Below are 20,246 nucleotides of genomic sequence, written 5' to 3'. Positions count from 1 at the left end.
ATTTGTTAGAAACAATGGAGTTAAATTGAGCATAATTTTTGTACAGTCTTATCTTCTCTTTAGATTCCATTTCGTTGTACGCTTTCTGTTTTCTTTCAAGGAGTCTCATACAAATACAGATTAAAGTGGTGTCCCTTTAAAAATATAGAGCAAAATTGGCATTAATGATCGCACCTGTGGGGAAGAGAGTTGAGAGCAAACCAAGAGGCAGAACTGATAAAAGGCTGTGAAGAGCACTTGCTTGTTGTGGAAAGGGGGGGTGTTAAACTTCCTAGGCTGAGAGTGGAGATGAGTGGTAAAAGTGAAAATGGAGCCTCCGCGGTGTGAGCAGAGGATCACAAAGGTCTCTCTAGCTGAGATTCTGAGGTGTTTTGAACATCCTATAAGTGAGGAGCAAGCCTGGGCTGTCTGCTTTCAGTGTTGCCGTAAAATGGAGCAGCTGGCTCAGGGGCTGTGCTCACCGCTCCATTCTGTATTCATAAAAGGTCCTGGAAGCATCTTTATCCATGCTGATGGTACTGCTTCCTTCAAGGTGTACCACAAGTCCGGTAAGAGCATAGGTAGCTGTGGATGCCAAGGGCTGTTCCTGTAACAGGCTGAAATGTGGGGACAAAGTGGGGAGTTGTTTTCCCCCCCCCCCCCCTCCTCTCTCTGTATGTTGTCATGAAGCTATTCTGCTGGCTATACTTAATTTCAAAGGACTGTAGATGAGTGGTAATACAGTTGTATGGCCTAGTAATTTTTCTAATAGTGCTCTAGTGAGTCATTTGGTTCTAGGGAATAGCTGGGATGAAAGTTTGTTACCACTTATGTTATTTGAAATAAATAGTCTGAGGCTTTATTATATGTCCTGCTCTGTTCATCTTCCAATGTATAGTTGGTTCCTTTGTTATAGTAACTCTCATGACAGATCTATGATTGACAGTTTCCCTCTTTTGTCACTATGTGTAGCCAGCAAGTGGCAACAAGTTTGTCTTATGCACCGCTTGGTTGCACTGCTGTAAAGGTCAATGCTAGGCTAACTCTTCAGGGACAAGAGCAGGTAATAAAGAATGAAGACAAAGATCCAGTGCCTTCCTTGCAGTTAGATATCTATTAGCAAACAAAAAAGTACCCAGTAGCAGCTAGTTTGGGGCTAATGCTCACAATAAGAGTATCCCGTGTTGCTTTCCAGGAGTCCCCAAATATAGGCCTACTTTCGCCAGGTGGGACTGACATTAGTAAGAGGGGTTTGTTTCCTTATTGCCAAGAATTCTTCCTGTTTCTCTCTCTTGACAGGGATTCTAAAAGCTCTTTATCAATGCCTATGCAGTTGTCTTTCTCCCCCTCCCCTCTTTTTTCCGTTTCAGATGTTGGCAGTGTTCAGCAGTCAGAGGACAAGGTAAGCCTGCATCTTTACCTTCGTTACGTGTGCAGGTATAATTCTGCTGTAGCAGAAGGCCAGCTAAGGAGATGCAGATGTCTTTGGAAACTATCAAGGTGCTTAAATTTGCTGTGCTCTGTGAAAGTGCCCCTGTCCCCTGCAATCTGGAAAATGAAACAAAATGCTAGGATTGAACTCAAATAAGACAATGGGACTAGGGAACAATGTGCACAGATGCTGCCTACCGTGGAATAGCCCACAGTCTTTTTGTCTTAAGAAGAGATGACTTAGAGGTGCTAGATAAGGCCATTTAAAAATCTTAAAACAGCTTATTTAGGGAGTATCTCGGGCTACCTGATGAGTATCTAGCTGCCTTTTGGGCCCTTTTCATCCTGAGATGTGCTGAGCCCTGAGGGGCAGGGGAGGGTATGCACATGGCTGGCAAAGTGAGAGCTGTGAAGTTCTCCACAATGCTTTGTGCTGCACTGCTTTCTTGGTCTCTGTCTGCAGCTGTTGGAGTACTTGGGAATGGTGATCTATGAAGCCCTGGACTGGGGAATCGACAGCCAAGTGGAGCGAGAACTGAGCGATCCTTTGGAGAAACTGCTGTGCCTCATGTTGAAACTGGATGATGAGGCAATGAAACCAGCAGTCACTCTGCAGGATGTTATCAAGGTTTCCTTCTTCCCATTTAGTAAATATAGCAGCTTAGAGGAGTTGATGGAACAATGCTGTTAACCAAGGGGCAAGACCATTTCCAGGAAAAAGCTGGGTAGCTTGTTGGAGGACATAGAGGGAGCACGTGGCCTTCCCATCAGAGGGAAAAGGCAAAACCATATTAGGTGTGTGCAGGTGCCTATGGAGAAGAATGAAGAAGGAAGACTGAGCATGGCTTTCACACAGCTGTGTGTACAAAGTCCTTCTGTACATAGTCTCCAAATTTGATACTTAGAAGACTATGGATATTTAAAAAAGTCACTTTTCCATAGTATTCAGTTCCTGCAAGAGCTGGGATTTGAATATCTCAACTCAAACACTTTCCTCTCAACCATAATTTAAAGGTATAAGAAACTTCCCATCCCTCTGTCTGATCAGGGCAGGGGAAAAGAACAGGGCAAGTGACTCCACCTGCTGTGGTTTTTTGTGCTTTGTCTGCACTGGAGACTTCCCCTTCCAGGTAGTAATTTCAAAGCACACCTTATGGAGAAGAAGATATATAAATTACATAGCTACTTACATTATTGTACATATAAGATTGGACATCTTGCTTTGTTTCTCTGCATCTGCAATAGAAAAAAAAGATACCAAGGAGCTGTGAGGAAGATGCTTTTTAACCATGGATTGAGAAAATTGAATCTTGCTTTATTCCATCCTACCATGTTTTTTCATTTCAAGATGTCTTTTAAATAGCTGTACTTCTTTCAGGCCTGTGAGGAGCACTTGTCCAGGCCTTCTGAGGCTATCAGCCATTATGAAAAGACCTGTAGGAGTCTGTTTACTGAATACATGGAACTTCAGAAGCTTGTGACCATCATCCAGACCTCCAAAGAGGTATATTTGGATCACCCCTTAGCTTGCTATTCCCTTCACACACTCATCTAGTTCTAAAGTAACCTTCCCATTGCACTAGAAATGGAGTGCCTAGCTGAAGGTCTGTTTTCACGATGTGAAATGCTGCTGTCTCCACGCCATATTAGTAATTTATGGTAGCTTTTGAAAGTTTGGGTGTTTGGGGCTTTTCAGATTAACATTATTAATTCATACTGGATAGACAGGAAATCACTGAAGAGTGCAAGGTAATGACCTCATGTTCTTGCTTCTCAGAGTCTGAGGAAAATGGATGTAGAAGCTTTGGTGGAAAATCCCCTTCAGAAGAAGGAAAAACACTGGGTAAGGGATTTAATTTCTTCCTTATGGGAGGTTGGGGTTTTTGTCTACCTTGGGTCTCTGAGTCTTTCCATGGACTTCTATGAAAAGTAGAGCTTGAACGCAAATGAAATTTCTTAGGTTGTTCAAGAGCTTAAGTAGTTAAAGACTTGTCTGCAAAACAAGCTGGGGAGTGAACCTGAAGTTAAACTATTTTGTGTCTTAACCTCATGCAGACATTTATTCTACACAAAGATTGCCTTTGTGGTTCAACTTAAACCACTTCTAAAAATGAAGTTGGAGGCAGTCTTTGGAGTAAGTGTCTACAAGTAGTTACTCAGGCTGTTTCTTCCTGCAAATGAGCCCCAAACTCCAGCTCTTGGCAGAAACTGACACCTGCCAAAAGCAATCTGTTCCTTTCTGGTACCTGCACTGAAAACTCCCAGAAAACTGTTTTGGTGGTGGTGGTACTGGGGTGGACTAGTTCACTCTTATGTGGGGTCTGTGCTGGTTCAGGGCTGGAGGGGACTGATGGCCAGTAGCCCTGTCCATCTTTGTGGTTGTGCAGCTCCAGCAGCTCAAACAAAGGGGTGAAGGAGGGTGAGGTTGATGATGTAGCTCCTACCTTCTGCTCACTGCCTTTCTTGTCTTTCCATTCTGTCCTTCCATAGATCTTGGACTGTGTGTTTGGGGCAGAGAAAGCAACTTATTCTGTTCAAGGCCCTACACAGTCAGGGCTTAATCAGAAACAAATAGCTCTTCTGGCTGGAGCTCTGCCCAGCATAAACAAATGCACTGTAGTCTGGAGTCTGTGGAGACAAACAGCAAGCCCCGAGAGACTTGTGGGCTTGCTCCCTTTGTCTAAATAGCACTTGCTTTGAAGCGTGCTCAAACTATTCGTATGAAAATGTTTGTGAAATGTGTGTTTGGGCATATTCTCAATTTTGTGATCTATTAAAATAAACTGGCAAGCTATCTCAAACCACAAACTCATCAACTGCTATAGCTCTTTTCTGCAGGGAATACATGAATAAATACATGGGCTTTGCCGTGTGGCCTGAAGGCCAGCGTATTTGGCCTCTGCTCCTTCAGGAGACATGAATTCCAAAAGCAGGATGTCTGTTGCAAATCCTCTGCCTCTAGTTTCCAAGTCCCTAAGCACCAATTGATTGCATCGCTCTGACAAACTCTTGAGTTTAAAATAACTGGGATGCCAACTTCACTGGGATCCCACAGATTAGAGCTGATGCCTTGAGTGGTGCCAAGCAGCTAATGCTCTCTATGGACCGCACTTTTGCATGTTGACTGCTACAAAACAGGCCTTCTGAAACATAGACCACAGCCTGATAGTGTGCAGGATTGTACGGTTTCAGCAGAGCTTATCTGTGCATGTCACGAGACAATCTTCACCTTGAAATCTAAGCAGTGAGACCTCTTAAGAACACAACTGTCTTACCACTCATGTGTTGAACTGAATGCAATATGTTTGGAGTGTTGCAGCATTTTGTGTTGTATTGCCAAGGTGTGGGAAGTTTATGTGGAGTTTGACAATACCTGGGATTGCCCAAGTAGAATAATTGCAGTGATCCAGTCAGTAGGGAAAGAAAAGTATGACTGACCTATATCTGAAAAATGTTTTGGGTGTACAAGTTGCTCTGAAATGGCCAGCTGAAGGCAATTCTTGTCCTGAAACTAATGTGGCAATAGTACAGTACAGAAGTCTCTCTTCAGGTCATGTCTTTCAGTCAAGTTCTGTCACTGTGTGAAATACAACTCCAGGAAGTGCAAATAGCTTGGGATAAGCTATTTCAAAGGCCTCTAATACTGATCAGTTTGCCCAGAGACTTCTGTGTGTTCTCCTATACAATAATAAATATAGCCTAGGAGATATGGCTAGTATATGGTCACTCTTTGACAGTTCTAGTTCTCTGGAGTTGAGGTATGACTGTACCAAAGCCAGGCTAAAAACATCCAAGAAAAAAAATCCATCTCCTTGAAGGCAGCCATCAGTCAGAGCTTGCATAAGACTCTTCTGATATTATACCAAGATATCTGAAGGGATAAGTTGAGAGAAGATGTTTCAGACTGTAAGCGGAAAAGGGAGAGGAGTCTTAAGTGAGAAACTTTGTTCTGAGGCAGTTTTCTAAAATGTTTTGCTTCCCTTTCACTGTTTATAATACAATCACTTGTTCTTACTCAATTTGCCGTTGGGATCCAGATAAGCTGTTGACTTAGCACTTCCATTACAATGTTGTCTAAACATGCTATCATGTTGATTATTTTTTTCCTGTCTTTAACTTTTGTTGGGTTATACTGCATGCCTGAGCATCCTCAGATATTAATACAGGATCAGGATGAGCAGATGTCAGTTACCAGCTTGTACCTCCAGGCTGAAACTGCTAATATATGCTGCTGTGAAGGTTTAAGTAGGAGATCCCTGTCCCCTTATCCCCCTCTTTTGTCTGTGGGCCCTTCAACCCTTGGTTGGTTGGTTTCTGAAAGTTCCGAGGCTTTTAGTGGTAAGATTTGGGATTTCATTCCCAGTGTTTCCTAGGATCCTAGGATCCAAAACTCTGGCACCTGGAGCACTTGCAGGAAGTAGGTACTCGAGAAAATGGGTCTAGCTACCTGGCAGCAGAAGCTGTGTTTTGCTGAAGTACGTTCATAAAGTTAATGACAAAATTTGGGAATGAACCTGGCAAGCCAGCTTCCAGATCCATCATTGTAAATTAACCTCTGCAAAGAGAAGCAATTCTCTGTGCTGGTACTGTGCCCTGATCTAGAAGTGAGTTGAAGGGGGTGTTAAGGACACAGTTCCCTGTTTCTGAATTAGTTCAGTTGCTAAGTGTGCCCTATTACATGGAGGGAGAGGATGCTGCTCTGTGCGTTCTAGCCAGCTGTTGACTTGGCCCTCTCTGGTTTCTCCAAGGCATCCCTGTGGCCCAGCGTCATCCGTGAACTACAGAATGGTGTGAGGCTGCGGAAGGCCACTGAGCGACCACAGTGTCACGTGCCTCCAAAAGAACGTATCCGCTCTCCCTATGAATTGCTTTTGGATGATATTCAGCACAAGAGGTACACCCTTCGGAAGGTGAGTGACTAGAGTCAACGGACAACTTTGAAAGCACCTGTTGTACCTCATTTCTAAGCAGTATTTGTTGAGACCTCTTCTCCAAAAGCCTGTCTTTCTCAAAGGTACTTCCAAGTCCAGAAGTGCCTGGGTCTCCCTCTCAGCTGCAGCTCAACATTAGATCACCCTGTTTGTCCACCCAAGTGCTTCATATCCAGTAACTTTTTACGTCAGGGGTAGCCATGCTTTCATGAAGTTGGATGGTAAACTTTTTCTCCCTCCAGGGGTCAGCCACTCCCTTCCCTGCAGCAATTATGCTGCCTTGCACACAACAGTCTCATGAAACAGACCCTTGCCTGCTTGTGCTTTCCACCTTGGACGCTTGTGTCCTCCCAGGCTCCTTGAGCTGGGTTGTGCCTGGCATCTATTACTAGTTTCCTTGCCTTCTTGGATGTTGTTGGATGTGTGCAAGAGCAAAAGCACTTCTGAGCGAGTCCTTTCTCAGCCTGAGGCAGAGGCCTCTAGGCAGTGTACATGAGCTATTGCAGGAGTTTAGTCAGGGTCAAAAAAGCTGACCCTGTTCCAGGGGCATCTGCTGTGCTGACTCAAGTGGTAGGGGCTTCCAGCAATGTGGATGGTTGGTGAAGATGACCAGATACAAAAATGTCTGGGGTGTCTCTAAAAGCTTGTGATTCTGTTAGCTTGCTGCAGCTTGAGCTGGGAATGATGAGCAGATCTAAAACATTGGCATAAGGCTTTGTGGCATTGGCGTGCTTTGCAAACAGACGTCTTGGCAGAAGATGAGACACAACTCTACTTGCAATAAAGAGCGATATTTTTAAAAGTGAAAACTTTGCATACCACGATAGACATCAGCTTTTTTCTCCTTGTTGGTGCTGCTAGAGGTGCAGAGGGTTTAAAAGCCTCAGCTAAACCATGCACTTCTCTAACACCCCAGCTCTTGCTTGTCTTGACTGTGGCTCCAGCCTTCAGATAAGGCTATGACATTTCTCTGGAGATGATATCTTGATTGGTATATAAATGAATAGTAGTAGAAGGGAGACAATACCATGCAATGAACACAAGTAGTTACAAAGTACTGTCTATCAAGGCACTGTGCAGTACAGAACCGTAACTCAAGGTGGCAGGATGAACTGGGTCTTGATTTTCTTTTTTCTTTTTTTTTTTTTTTTTTTTAATCTTTTTTCTGTGGTCGACGAGAAGCACAAACATGTTTGAAAAGTAGTAGTCAGAAATGCTAGAAGAAAGCGTAGAGTGCTACTGCTCAGGTCTTTATGAAAGCTCTTAAACGAAGATTTCCCCATCTGCAAAGCTATTTTAAAGCCTCCCTAGCAAACAGTGGTCTAATTTGCAAATGAATGAAAGCACAGCTAGTGTGGGAAGCTCTAGTGTTGTTCTACCTGCACTCCCACGTGTTCTGAAGTTGTATGCACAGGGAAAGTAAATGGCATAGCCTCAAATAAGAATAAGTGAACAAGGCAGCTAAAGACATGCATGTGCAATGTGACTTTTTGGTCAGTTCTCCTCTATGCAGCAAGCACAGGGCTTGATGAGAGAGACAGTCTGCCTCGCATGAATACCTGCCCTGCAATTCTATCTTGTTATTGTTCCTAGTTTTATGTAGGGCTGTAAGCCAGTCTCTGGGACTCTAGCTTATGCATACAGCTGCCTGCTGCTACAGTTCTTGTTACAGTCTTGTTAACCCATTCAGTTATTCACCTCCCTGGAGCTGAGTTCTCACTGATGAATGTGATGTGACCATGGTGCTTGTCAGGATCACTCCTGACATTAAAATCTTGAGTACAACATTTTCCAGTGGCTTCTCAGAGCAGTTCATGAGGTGCTGGGGCTAGAAGGCTGTATGCTTCTTGTGCAAGCCTCAAAAGGCTGTGCAGCACTTCTGATTGCCTCTAGCTTGCTGCAGGCAAATCTGTCTCTACCAAAAACCCACGTAGGTAAACCTCATCATTCTACACTTCCCAACTCAGCTTCGTTATGCCTTCCCTACCTCCCCCATTCCCAAATCCTGACTTGAAACATTCACTGTGTCACTGAGTGGGAGGGTGTACCAGGAGTAGAGGAAGAACTATTGCTTAAGCATCATTTCTGTTCTTTCAGGTGATCATCGAGCAAAACCACAGGACCCCCAAAGCTGATGTAGCTGCCCCCAAGTCTCATCTAAAGCCTGTAGGTGACCTGGTGCTGCATCTAATATAGCAAACCAAGATAAGTCTGAAGTTGACAGGACAGTTTCTATGAATATAGAGCTACTGGTTTGGATTTGGGAGGGGGATATATTAACCATACTTTTGGGCACACCCTCCTGCCAAAACATGAGGCTAGGAAAATGGGAGGTGACATCATCATAGGAGAAAGATGATCAGTCTCCCTACTTCCTTTGCTGCTTCTTCCATTTAGAACATTTTGTGGTCCTGAAAGCAATCCTGGAGTTCTCGGTTTCCAATTTGAGAGTTGCTAAAGTATTCTACCGTGCATTATCTAAAGGTTCTGTCGTGTCTCTTGTGTGCAAGGCCCAGTGCACTCCTGAGTGAGAAGCATTTGTAAAACAGTGCCATTGTTGAAGGAGTAGTTCTGTCACCACTGGTCTCCTTGCTCTATCCACTGGCTCTTTCTGGTGCTATGCTTTGCCTGCAGGTGCTGGAGAGGAAGCTGAAAGAGTGTGTGCCGTGCGAGTCCAGCTGGCATGAACAGCTCATGGCAGAAGTAAAACAACCACAGAAGCTTCGATCAGCAGCAGCAAGGGAAAATGGGAGCAGGCCCAAAGGTACCTGCTACAAAATGACCTATGAAACATGCAAGTGAAGTCAGCATTGACTAAAGATAATGGATGGACTTTGAAATGAAAGCCCACTTATCTTTTCTATAGCATGTATAATGCAAGGGAGGTGGGAATGCAAATTTTGTGTGATAGAAATGGTATGGCATAAGAATAGTTCTTTCTAGAAAATCTGTTTGTGGCTTATTAAGACTCAAAAGATGTTTCAACTTACCCTTTTTTTAATGGATGTTCAAATTTGTCTGTCTACTAAGTGAGAAAACAGGATTTTGACCATCACGTAAAACTAAATAAGTATGTAACTACCAGGACAAAGTCTAGCCAAATATCAAATTCTGATGTCTGGGTATCAAATTTGTCATTTTCTTGTCACAGCAAAATATCTTATCTTATCTTACCTTACCTGTTTGTATGGGGGTTTTTGTTTCCTCTCTCCCCTGCAGAAATGCTTGTGACACCAAATATTGTCTTGAAATCTCCAAGCAATAGTTTCTTAACTCTCCAAGACATCAGTACCGAGTTTAAAATTGTCAACACTACAACACAGCAGCTGGGACCAGTAGTTCAGGTAAGGCTTTAAATGAAAGGACTCTGGAGAGGCACAAGTACTTCAGGTATTAGATCTGCACACACACGTAGCCTGGAACGTCAGGTTCAAATCCTAGTGTGGGCAATCTTGTCTCTCAAAAGTGAATGAATGTGGTACTATTAGGTTCACTAAAGTCCTTTCCTCTGCAGAAGCTCATACCATATTTAAACACTTCTTTTTGTGGCATGACTGCAGCTTATAGAACCGCGGTCTGCTCTTTTTTCTTAAAACTAGGTCCTGCAGAAGTTTTAATATGCATAGCAGTTTGGCCAATTTGGGCCAGAACTATAAACACTCTTACCTCACAGTGAGGCATTTGATGCTAGATGTATTGACATATTTGCATTCCACGTGGTATGTGAGCTCGTGGAAGGAAAACTTAATGATTTATTTTCAGGAAGCAACATCACTGGTCAATTCCCACTCTTCTGCCTGTGGAGCAATTTTGGGAGCACCATTCTTCAATAAACCATGATACATAGTCTTTGGGTTCTTTAACTCCTGGCTTGATCTTTAACTCCTGGCTTGATCATGAAAAGCTTGACTGCTTGGTTCTGGGATTCAGTCTGAGCATATTCAGAAATTCTGTGAACAGAACTGAAGCCCTAACACATCATGTCTAGCACAGATGCGCTGGCATACAAACAGGAATCTGTTTTCTGTAAACATTTCTGTCTGAAATGCAGTTGCTTAACTGAGGAAAACGGATATGAATTAATAAAAGCAGAAAATCTTAGCTATATTTGGACAAGTCTGTGCTACTTGTAGGAATGTTCAGCATTTGAGAACCCTGTGGTTCATGTATTGCTTCTAAACTAAAGAACCTTCATATGGAGACTAATATAATCAAATTTGTTTTCTGCTTTTCTAGAGAAGCTAAAAACAATGCTGTTGAGATACAGCATTGGGTTTGAGTTGGGTTAGCGGCGCACAGTCATTGAACTGTTCTCCAGTGTTGCTACATGTGAGCTGGAGCCAAAAACAAATGGTTCCAGTGTACTCTTGATAGTTATATAGGGTGGATTTTGTGAAGTTGGTTCTTGAACAGATGAAACTTTGGGACTACTATCTGCATTGAACTTGGGTGAGAGAAAGAACAGATGAATTTGAAATTTCACTAACTTGGCTGGAGCTTCCTGGTTGTGGGGGCAATTAACTTGCTATTGCTTCATGGAATATAAAGTTGCTAAATGTACCACATTGATTTCTCTCTCTGCTCCACTTTTGGCTGAGCCTTGAACATTTCTGGTCGGTCCTGGGTATGCTGGCTTTTGTTTAGCAGCAGCACTCCTGGGGAAGTGGGCTTGGTGTCATATATGCAGCTAAAGAACATCCTGTCCTCTGGCCTACAGGAAACCACTCCCAAGCTGCCTTCCAGCACCTGGCTTGTCTCAACCAGGTCATCACCAGTATCCTGCAACAGCACAGGTCGGTGTACTTCTCGCTGCACATCTAAACCAGGTGACAAAAGAACAGTCAATGACCTGCAGGGTTCCCAAAGCCTTTGGTTGGGCTCACAGTACACTTTCTCTCTGATGACCTGAAGACACTTTACAGGAGAAGCTCCAACACTAAGTAATGAGTCTGGGGAGGTGCCCTTAGAAAACCATTCCTCTGCAGTTGACTGAGGCTTGTATAGCTCCTGCAGCTTCAAAACAATGATAGCATGTCCCCAAAGGCCTAACTGGAATCCACAGTAAAAGCTAAATGAGTGTTTTGAATGTTCAAGTAGAAAGCGCACCACTTGATTTTATTAAACTAAATGGTGCTAATGAAGCCTCATCACTGTCTACTGACAAGCATAATTAGTGTAACCTCTGCTTTTTGTGATCTGAGCTGATGGGGGGGAGCTGTGAGCCTTGCTACCTTCAGAAGGCAGTGTAGTGCTCTTGAGCGTTCAGCATTTGGGGTGAATGCTTAGAAGCTGCCAGTTGGTTTTCTCCACCCTTAAACTCTCTCTTCCTATCCAGGTCTTGCTGCAAATTGCACACAACCTCCCATGAGTGCACCCGTACTAGGAGACATTAAACATAATAGTTTCCTGAATGCTGGCCAACAGCAGCTGCCTCCGTACAGAGGAAGGTCCAAATCTTTAGAGAGAGGCCTTCAAAGCAAGGAACTTGTAAGTCTGGCATGTCAGCTAGCAAGCCTGGTCTGATACCTCTGGTAATGACCAGAACTTGCACCTTGATCTTCGTGCAAGCAGTAAGCATGTTCTGTGGTTTTTGTCTTAGGCCATATTGTATACTGATCTTAAGTTGGGATATTATTCTTTCCTTGGAGATGGCTTAAGAGAAGACTGGATGCTGTGGTGTCCTTGTGGAGGCTTCCTAGTTTGAATGATATGAAATAAAGTTGTTCCTCATACAAGAAGAGAAAAATACCACTGCATTACTTTAAAGTGTCCATCAAGGCTTCCTCAAGCAGACTGTAGTTGGCAGTGGGACTGTCCTGCTTTTTCCATCTCCCCTCATTCTTTCTAGATTCTGATATGTTCACAAATATCCTTTAAGCTGCAGTAAAGGGAACAAGTAGTTGACAAAATGTAGATAGCACAGCATCAGTGACTTTTAAATGTATGTGGTACTGAAGTCATCAGGCTCTGAATGACTGTTGTGGGAGCAATGCTGGGTTTTGTGTGCTTCTGTGCAACCTTCTGAATCATGGCCTCACCCTGTTCTGCCCTGACAAGGTGTGCTGTGCCCTTGCCGCCTCCTTTCCTTCTGCATCCCTCCCTGCCCCACTCCCTGGCAAGTCTCTAAACTGACCATAACTCTGTGTGACCTCTTTGTTCAGCAGTGTGGTGTGGGATGCAGGTGGGTTGGACTCCTCACCTGGGGATAAAAGCACTGTTGTCTCTTTTGGTCAACCACCAGACCACAGCTGCCATTTCTGTGGGGCCTGTGGGTCTTGGGAGAGAGAAGGCAAGAGAGTGTTGTGCTGTGGAAAGGGTTCCTGTACCTCGGAGGGGCCAGGGTGCCATCTGTGCTGTGGTCTGTACCAAAGGGTAGAATTCCCCAGAGACTGGCTCTAGAGATGGTATTAACTACTGTGGTGACTGAGGGACCTGCTTCCCTAATGAGGTGTCAAGAAGCTGCTTGAAAACTATAGCAACCACTAAAACCCCTGTAGCAGTTGCTCTGCTAGTATTCTCAAAGAGTCAACTCGTATTCCCCATCACTGGCAAAACTGAGTTTTGGAGACAAATGCTCCTGAGCCTTTTGGGACCCAATTTTGAGGATGATGTCCCCAAATGTCTGCTTCCTTCAGCTTTCTCTGATGCTTAACTTCTGTCTTTCGATAGGACTGTCCCTCTTCTACCAAGTGGCCAACCATTGCTGAGCTGATTGGAACCAGATATGCAATGATGATGCTGGAAGGGCAAGGCTTCTTCCAAGGAGGCAGTGATAGTGTCTTTCCAAGAGCAAAGGTATGTTTCCTTTCCTTTTCTTTGTACTGTCCTTGCCTTTTCAAAAGCTGGCTGGCTTCATGGCCCTCAGTGCTGAAATGCTGAGGTACTCTGCCTCAACTTATCCTGTTCATACAGCTGATCCAAGATTGATGCTAGGCTTTAAAAATCTTTTAATAGTTGTGCTGTGATGGCTTCTAATCAATGTTAAGCTGTAAGCTGCCTAGAAAGTAACGCAGCCTTTGCTTGATACTTCTTGTCTGTTACTTCCACGCTAGAAGAGCTGACTGCCGTGACTGTTGGCCAGCTCTGAAATCACAAAATAATTAATTGGGATTTGGTACTGCTAAACAGTGAAATGAAGGTTCTTAACTCAGGCTCCCACACCTGAGTTGTGCTGACTCAAACCACCTTGCTGAGTGGACACAAAGGTTGGGGAGATGACAAGGACAGGGAATGACCTGCAGCACAGGACTGTTGGCTGTCCACTCTGCTTAACTGCTGGCTTTTTCACCAAGTCTCCTTTAGAGGGGGTGTTGCAACCAGCCCCTCTAGAGCAGATGTTGTGAGTACAAGCCCTTTGCAGCACAGATGTGAGGAAGTCCGTGCTACTTGGCTTAGAGGTCAGCATCTTGCCCTCACTTATTTAGCAGTATAGACAGAGCCAAAGGTTCTACTAGCAGAGCTATGCTACTTGCACAATCTGTCTGATGCTCCTGAGACTGAATCCTTGTTTTCTTCTCACCTTACTTACCAACCCTGCTTTAACTTGCCTGCTCTCTGCCTATTCTAAAATGGCTCTCTTACCCCCTTTGTGTTCTTGCTGCTGAAGTTTTTTTAGCTTTCTCAAGCTCTACTTCTCAAGATAATATCACTTCTGACTGCCAGCTGTGTATGAATGTGTTCTTTTTTATAAAGTTCAAGCGACTCATCAGCTTCCTTATGACTCATTTTTTGCTTCAGGATTGGATTCAAATTTGCCCTGACTTAATCTCTTTGGGATTGCTGCAGTCTACCTCAAAGAATGTCTCTCTTCTTCCCTCTCTCTTAACTAGCTACTGTTACACTCTTGCACAATACAGCTATTGTTTGCTCAAGAGCCTTTTTTTAAACTCCTGTTGTCTGGCAGCTGCCCCAAACCTCTGCATCATAAAAACACTGGCCTACAAGTAAGGCTTTTATTTTTTTTTGCCTTTTTAGCTTTTATTTCCTGTGTCTTTGCTATCCTTTATTGGACCTCTGTTATTGTATGTGGATATAAAGCCTTTAGAAGGTTGGTCTATGTGCTTGCTCTTTGGCAGGCAGTGGATACTGTTGGTACAAAGATATTTCCCATTTGCATTCACAAGTAACTTTCCTTTCCACAGATCTGTTTCAGCTGCCATAAGCAGATGTTTCTGAAGTGGCCTTACAGCTGTTACCTCTGCAGCAGGTGAGCTGGTACAAAAGGACTGAATGAGGAGGGAGAAAATAGTTGAAAGAACAGTGCTGAAAATACTCGGTATTCAAACAGTTGTAGTACTGGATAGGAACAGGTTGGTGAACCCTTTGGTTTTGCCTAACTGCAAAAGCCAGGCTGAAGTGCCTACAGCTGCAGAGGATGTGGAAAAACTTGCCTCTGAAGTGGTATCTCAATTTTAACTCTTAATAGCAATAACCAAATTTACTGTGCAAATATTAGATTCAATTTCTCTCAGAGATCACTCTCTGCATTTTGCTCTAAAGGTTGGATTTAACTTCAGTCAAGGGCTTGAGCAGGTTCTGGGAGAGGCTTTTCACAAGAATCTTCTGCTGATGACTGAAAAAGTGAACTCCAGACCCTGTGACTGGGAAAGGAGTTGGACCCACTTGTATCCACTATTTGTCAGAGGTTTTCTGATCATGGGAGAGGAAAAGAGGAACTTCAGCCTCATTAAGGCTCACTTAAATATATCTGAAGCAGTGGTGAAGCACTGAATTGATTATAAGCAACAAGTAAACAACCACTGAGAATTGAGTAACTGTCTGGTGGTACTGCTGGGTGAAAAGTAAAGGGCCTTTCCAGATAAAGCCTTCAAGCTATGGATGCTGACACATTTCAGATGATTTAAACTAGGATAAATAGGAGGGCTGGCAAACTGAATAGGGGAGTTCTAAGCTTGCTCACTTTGCCATCAAGTGATTGTGCCACAATCACAAATTAAGACTTACTTGGGAAAGTCACCCTTAGCTGCAATATTGGTATCTGCAGATCTCTAATCAAATGATAATGCTGGGAACTTTTTTCTCTTAGTGTTGTCTGCTGTGACTGCTGCATCAAGGCAAGTCTAGTCTTTACAACAGCACATGGGTTTTTTTACATTTTCTGTTTTCCCTGCATCTCACCTAGTCATAGGAAGCTTTCCTTCACCCACTGATACCTCAGACCTACCCTCTAGCTTGTTTCTCAGCAAATAGAAGAGGGAATATTACAAGGTGCAAAAGCAGCCAGGGTCCCACAGACATCTCTTGTCATACTCAGCTAAAACAACTCTGGTTCCTCTCTCTTTCATCCTGTGTAAAGTGGTTGGGATTACTCTGTGCTCTATTTACACAAGGGTCAGAAAGTTCACTGCATTAATGGCTATCTTCTAAGTGCACCAATAAATCAATTGCATGTCATGCAAATTTTCATGCTAAGGAGGAGGATGTGTTTCTCTGAGAACTCAAGTGACTTGTGTTGTGATTCTAGATGTCCATGCCCTTCAGAACGTGTGTACATCTCCCACTTCACTTCCTAAAACTTTTGAGACTCTCCCGAGAGGAGGACCCAGCTACTCAAGAGCAGAAGAGCTCAGAGCTGCTGCATGAAATAGACCACTGGGAGCGTTTTGGGTAAGCTGGGACAGGGATACTGTGTTTTCACCTTGAAAGACGTTACCGGTTACTTGTATATGCAGGTCTACAAACATGCAGACAGCAACATGTAGTATTATGCTGGTCGGCTGAATGTTATGCTGAATGACTGGTTTAGCCACTGGTCTAACTAGTCTACAGTTCTCTGGAAGTATTGTGGATTTTAGATGACCAAAAGGGAGGATGTGTAGGTGCTCTGAAATCCATTTTGCTTTTTAGCTATCAGGTTTCTGACATGGATTCAGAAGTGTCCATGTTAGTCCAGACATGGAAGGTTCCTTGTGACAGCTTCATTTGTATGAGGATTTCCAGACCCCATTATATTCTATCCCCCACAGCTGGGGGTCTGTCACTACAACCCAGGAGTAGCACCTTTATACCTAGAAATAAACTATGCTAATGGTCTCAGGTATAACTGACTGAAGAGTAATGCCACAAATGGCTTCTTAGTCCCTCCGCACACATACAGACACCCTTTCCTTTTTGTCCCCAGAAAGGGAACTCTTTCAAAAAGAGCTTTTGGTAGTTCGGAGTGGAAAAGACAGACTTTGTGGGTATAAGTGCAATATCTAGGACTGGAAACATACGTTATCTGTTCTCTTCTTTCCAAACTAGTTATATATTCTACTGGGGGAACAGGTGTCTTTTCTCTCTGAGACCATTCTTTAATGTAGCCAAAATAGTGTCACGGCAGTTTCTGGTTCAAAGGCATGTACTTCTGTTGCCAAAAATCAGGGGTAGTATTGACTACTGAAGTTAACTGTGTGGGGCAGTGGTTTGGTCTGTCTTATAATGCAGGTGCTGCAGAAGAGGTCTGAGTGACCGTATTACTGCCATACTTCAGGCTGGCAAAAAAAAAATCCTACAGCATAAGTATGTGGCCATAACCTTGGATCAACCACAGATACCCATTAGTGCTTTGGCTGACATACTGTCAATAGAGAGAAGGTGTCAGTAAATGAAGCTGTTCTGGTGCTCAGTAGCTTTCCTAAGTGGAGCTGACTGCTCTGTTGAACTCTTGCATTTAGCTAAATCACTTAGCAGTGTTGGATCATGTGTGGGGAAGGGTGGAAGAGCACCATGAGCTCTAACAGAAACCTGGGTCAACTTTCCTGCTTTTCTTTTTCCCTCTCCCACTCCAGTGTACCCATTATTTTGGAACCCCACTGCCTAGCACAGCCTCTGTGCTGTTACACAGGGACCATGGCAGACTGGCTGACTGTAGACATCTGTACGCGATGTGAGCAGTGTCTGTTGAATGTGGCTTCCAGTCAACAGCAGAGCATCCCTCTCAGGAGAACTTCCTGGCCTTGAATCAAACTGGAAAGACTCCACCATACATTTCTCCTGTCACTTGTTCTGTACCTGAAGTAAATGAAACGGCTTTATGTACCTACTGACATAAAGGCCTGAATAAAAGACCTCCCTGCTGGTTAGTCTAAGCAGGAAGCACAGTTAGTATTTATGTATTGTGAAGTATTATAAAGCTTTGTGGTTTTTAGAACTGTTTTAATTCTTTTTATGTGTCTTTGGGGAAAATAAATGTTGAAGCACTATCACGCCTCTAGCATTTCCTCCTTTGCACCTGCAGTTGTCGTTGTTCTGTGGCACTGTTTGCATTCATTGCTGAGCAGACTTCAACCTATGTAATGAGTAGGGGGAAACTTTTAACCCAAAACCTCTATTCCTGAGAGGCTTGGAAAGTGAAGCTCTTAGTTATGTGATCACATCACCATGCATTTTGTAAACACTTTCTCCCTCCTGATAACTCACTAAAAAGCACTTAAAACTTACTGCTGTGATGCCTGTAACACTGTAGTGAAGTCTGTCAGGCAGCCTGCTCACTCTGCTTGCTTAGGAAGCTAGCTTGTGATTTGGTTTTTTTTTCTGTGTGCTCTCTGTGCTTTGCCACCAGAGCTTTCTGGTGCATGTCGCTGAAGTACCTAGTATATCTCAAAGCCATCATCACCTGAGGGGCAGATGGTTGTTCTCGAGATATTCTTGCTCTCTGTATTGGCCTTAAGTTTTGCCCTGCGCTGAAATGGAGTATTATGGCGTATGACATTCTAGAAAAATAAAGAACGTTTTGGTAAATTCTTTGTGTGACTAAAACCAAAAATGGGATATTTGGTTCTCCTGTTTCTCCCCAGGAATTGCCTGTATGGAAGGAGTGCAGGTGCTCTGATAGAGTTTTCCCTGGTGTGTTTTGCAGGGCCTGGATAGACAGTGTTGAAGGATACAATGGACTTGTAGTTGGAATGAGTCATGCTGAAGAAAATAATGGCTGAGAAGGGCCAGCTCTTCTAGATAGAGAAGGGAAGAAAGACATGTTTAAGCTGAGCCCAAGGTCTGCATCCAAACTGCCAGAAGGGTCAATACCTCCAGCTGACTTGCACTGGCCCAACTCTGCTTCCTCTAAACTGCCTGTCTGCAAGCTGACACCTACTTGCAGGTTTGGGCAAGCTCTGCAAGTAAATGAATGTGGGGAAGCTGGAGCTTGTGCTTCCTTTTGGAGCAAGTTCAAGTGTTCCTCTTCCTTCAGTCAATTAGAAGGGGTGCAGCCTGCCTGCCCAGGTCCTCTCCTGCATGTGCTAATCGCTGGTGCTGCTGGGAGGCACATCCATATCAGGCAGGTGGGCTCCTTGCAGGCTGCAGGGAATGGCAGCCAAGCCACAGCTGCGCTTGCTGGCAAGATGGGCGCAGCATGGGGCCGGGGGCATTGAGGTGCTCTTGGACGCTTGCTGAGTGAGGTAGTTTAGATAGAGCTAGAAATGAGCTGAGATCAGCCTGTTTTGATTAATGTGCAAGCCCAAAATGCTTCTCGGAGCCTGGGTGCAGCAGTACAAAGAGAAGGTGTCTGTATGGCACTGAGGTAGACTTCAGCTTACCTGGAGAGCAAAGGTGGTTCTAGGTTCTGCCTCTTGCAGAAAGCCACATGGGCTTTTTTAACTGGCTTCCCCTTTTCCTATGTTGTTTGTGACCATGAGCGGGGTGAGGAAATGCCCTCACTGCAGAACAAACAGGCAAAGGGGTGGGGGGTGGATGCTCAGGGATAGGCAGGGAAGGTCAGACTGTCCCGTATCTATTGAGCTGTCAAGAAGACCCCTGTTCCCATCACTCTACTATACTGGTTGCATTGGCCCCTGAGTGAGTGGGCTAGTAAAACCTCTGTCCCCTGCACAGGAGTGACATCTAGTACTTCTTCAACTCTGGCATGCAACCATTGCTCCTGACCAAGGCAAGTCATGACAGCTTGGGGAGCCAGGCTTACCAGAAATGTACTTCTGTTTAAACACAGCCAAAAGAACTTGGTCATCTCCTTTCCCTGGCCAAGGAGAGCCCTTTGGAGGGAGCAGGGCCTAGGCCTTACCTGGGAGCTGCGGAGTACAAGGTGGAGCCGGCACCACACAGGCAGCCTGAGGCCAGGGTGCAGAGTGGGAGACTCCTGTGCGGAACAGATCTGGGACCAAGCCTTACCGGCACCAAGAACAGTGCTTTCCAGGGGTGTGGAAGTGACTGTGCAAAACCTGTTCTGTTTGGAGCCCCTCAAAGGTGATGGTTTGGAGGAAAGCCTTCCCTCTGCAAGCATATGGCAGGATTTGATCTGTTTTTTAGTCTTTTGCTGGTTCCTCCCATCACAAGGACCAGAGCCTTCTCTGCTGAGAGTCAACCGATTCTAGTTATTAGTGTTGTGTTTGGGCAAAACTTGCCTTTGGGCAACTGGGGACCTTTTGGTATTCTCCCACCACCGCAGAAAGCAGTCTGTCTCCAGGCTCTGGCGTTGAGTCCCTTCACACAGCCCATAGTACCGTAAAGCACAGCTGCTGTGTGATCCCAGTAGCGGATCACGACTGAAAAATGGGAAAAGAAGCCTAATTATTATTACTGGTAATGGCCAGGAGCCTGAACAGGGGCCCTGGGAGCAGAGGGAGATCTGTCTAGGCGAGCTTTCTTCCCCCTTGTTTCCTCCTCGGTCAGCTCCGTGCCCACCGACCTCGGCAGCCAGCGAGGGGCGGGCAGGACTGAGGTGGGCCGCCTTTTATTTCAGCACGGGGCCCCCGCGGAGTGACCCGCTGAGCACGGCGGCTCACCCCCAGCTAAGCGCCCGGCTACGGAGGAGACGAAGCTCCCCGCCTCGCCTTCCCGCCTGCGAGCGGGGCCCGGCGGCCCCGGGGAGGCAGCCTGAGGCGGGGGAGCCCGCCCGGGCGAACGGCTCCCGCCGGTTCCAACGGCTCCCGCCGCCGCCAACCGCCGCCT

The 20,246-nt window shown here is 44.9% G+C and overlaps 1 protein-coding gene across 1 annotated transcript; it reads left to right on the top strand.

The window, feature by feature from the left end:
* The first annotated feature begins 307 nt into the window (after window positions 1–307).
* LOC115343569 (protein spire homolog 1-like) lies at window positions 308–17,517 on the top strand. Its single transcript, XM_030019675.2, has 16 exons — window positions 308–548; window positions 1,350–1,381; window positions 1,874–2,038; window positions 2,789–2,914; window positions 3,188–3,253; window positions 6,159–6,320; window positions 8,439–8,507; window positions 8,976–9,105; window positions 9,561–9,685; window positions 11,059–11,134; window positions 11,677–11,828; window positions 13,011–13,136; window positions 14,483–14,547; window positions 15,388–15,415; window positions 15,826–15,968; window positions 17,132–17,517. The coding sequence occupies exons 1-16, from the start codon at window positions 308–310 to the stop codon at window positions 17,301–17,303; spliced, it is 1,878 nt and encodes a 625-aa protein (XP_029875535.1). The 3' UTR covers window positions 17,304–17,517.
* Window positions 17,518–20,246: the final 2,729 nt, after the last annotated feature.

The sequence above is a fragment of the Aquila chrysaetos genome, chromosome 7 (genome assembly GCF_900496995.4).
Source record: "Aquila chrysaetos chrysaetos chromosome 7, bAquChr1.4, whole genome shotgun sequence".
Taxonomy (NCBI): domain Eukaryota; kingdom Metazoa; phylum Chordata; class Aves; order Accipitriformes; family Accipitridae; genus Aquila; species Aquila chrysaetos.
The sequence above is the reverse complement of the archived record's forward strand: the minus strand, read 5'-3'. Positions and strand labels throughout refer to the sequence as shown.

Coding starts and splice junctions, on each gene's coding strand:
- LOC115343569 (XM_030019675.2), top strand. CDS start 308: ATGGAGCCTCCGCGGTGTGAGCAGAGGATCACAAAGGTCTCTCTAGCT. Junction 9,106..9,560: donor AAATGGGAGCAGGCCCAAAG/GTACCTGCTACA, acceptor TCTCCCCTGCAG/AAATGCTTGTGACACCAAAT. Junction 11,829..13,010: donor GCCTTCAAAGCAAGGAACTT/GTAAGTCTGGCA, acceptor GTCTTTCGATAG/GACTGTCCCTCTTCTACCAA.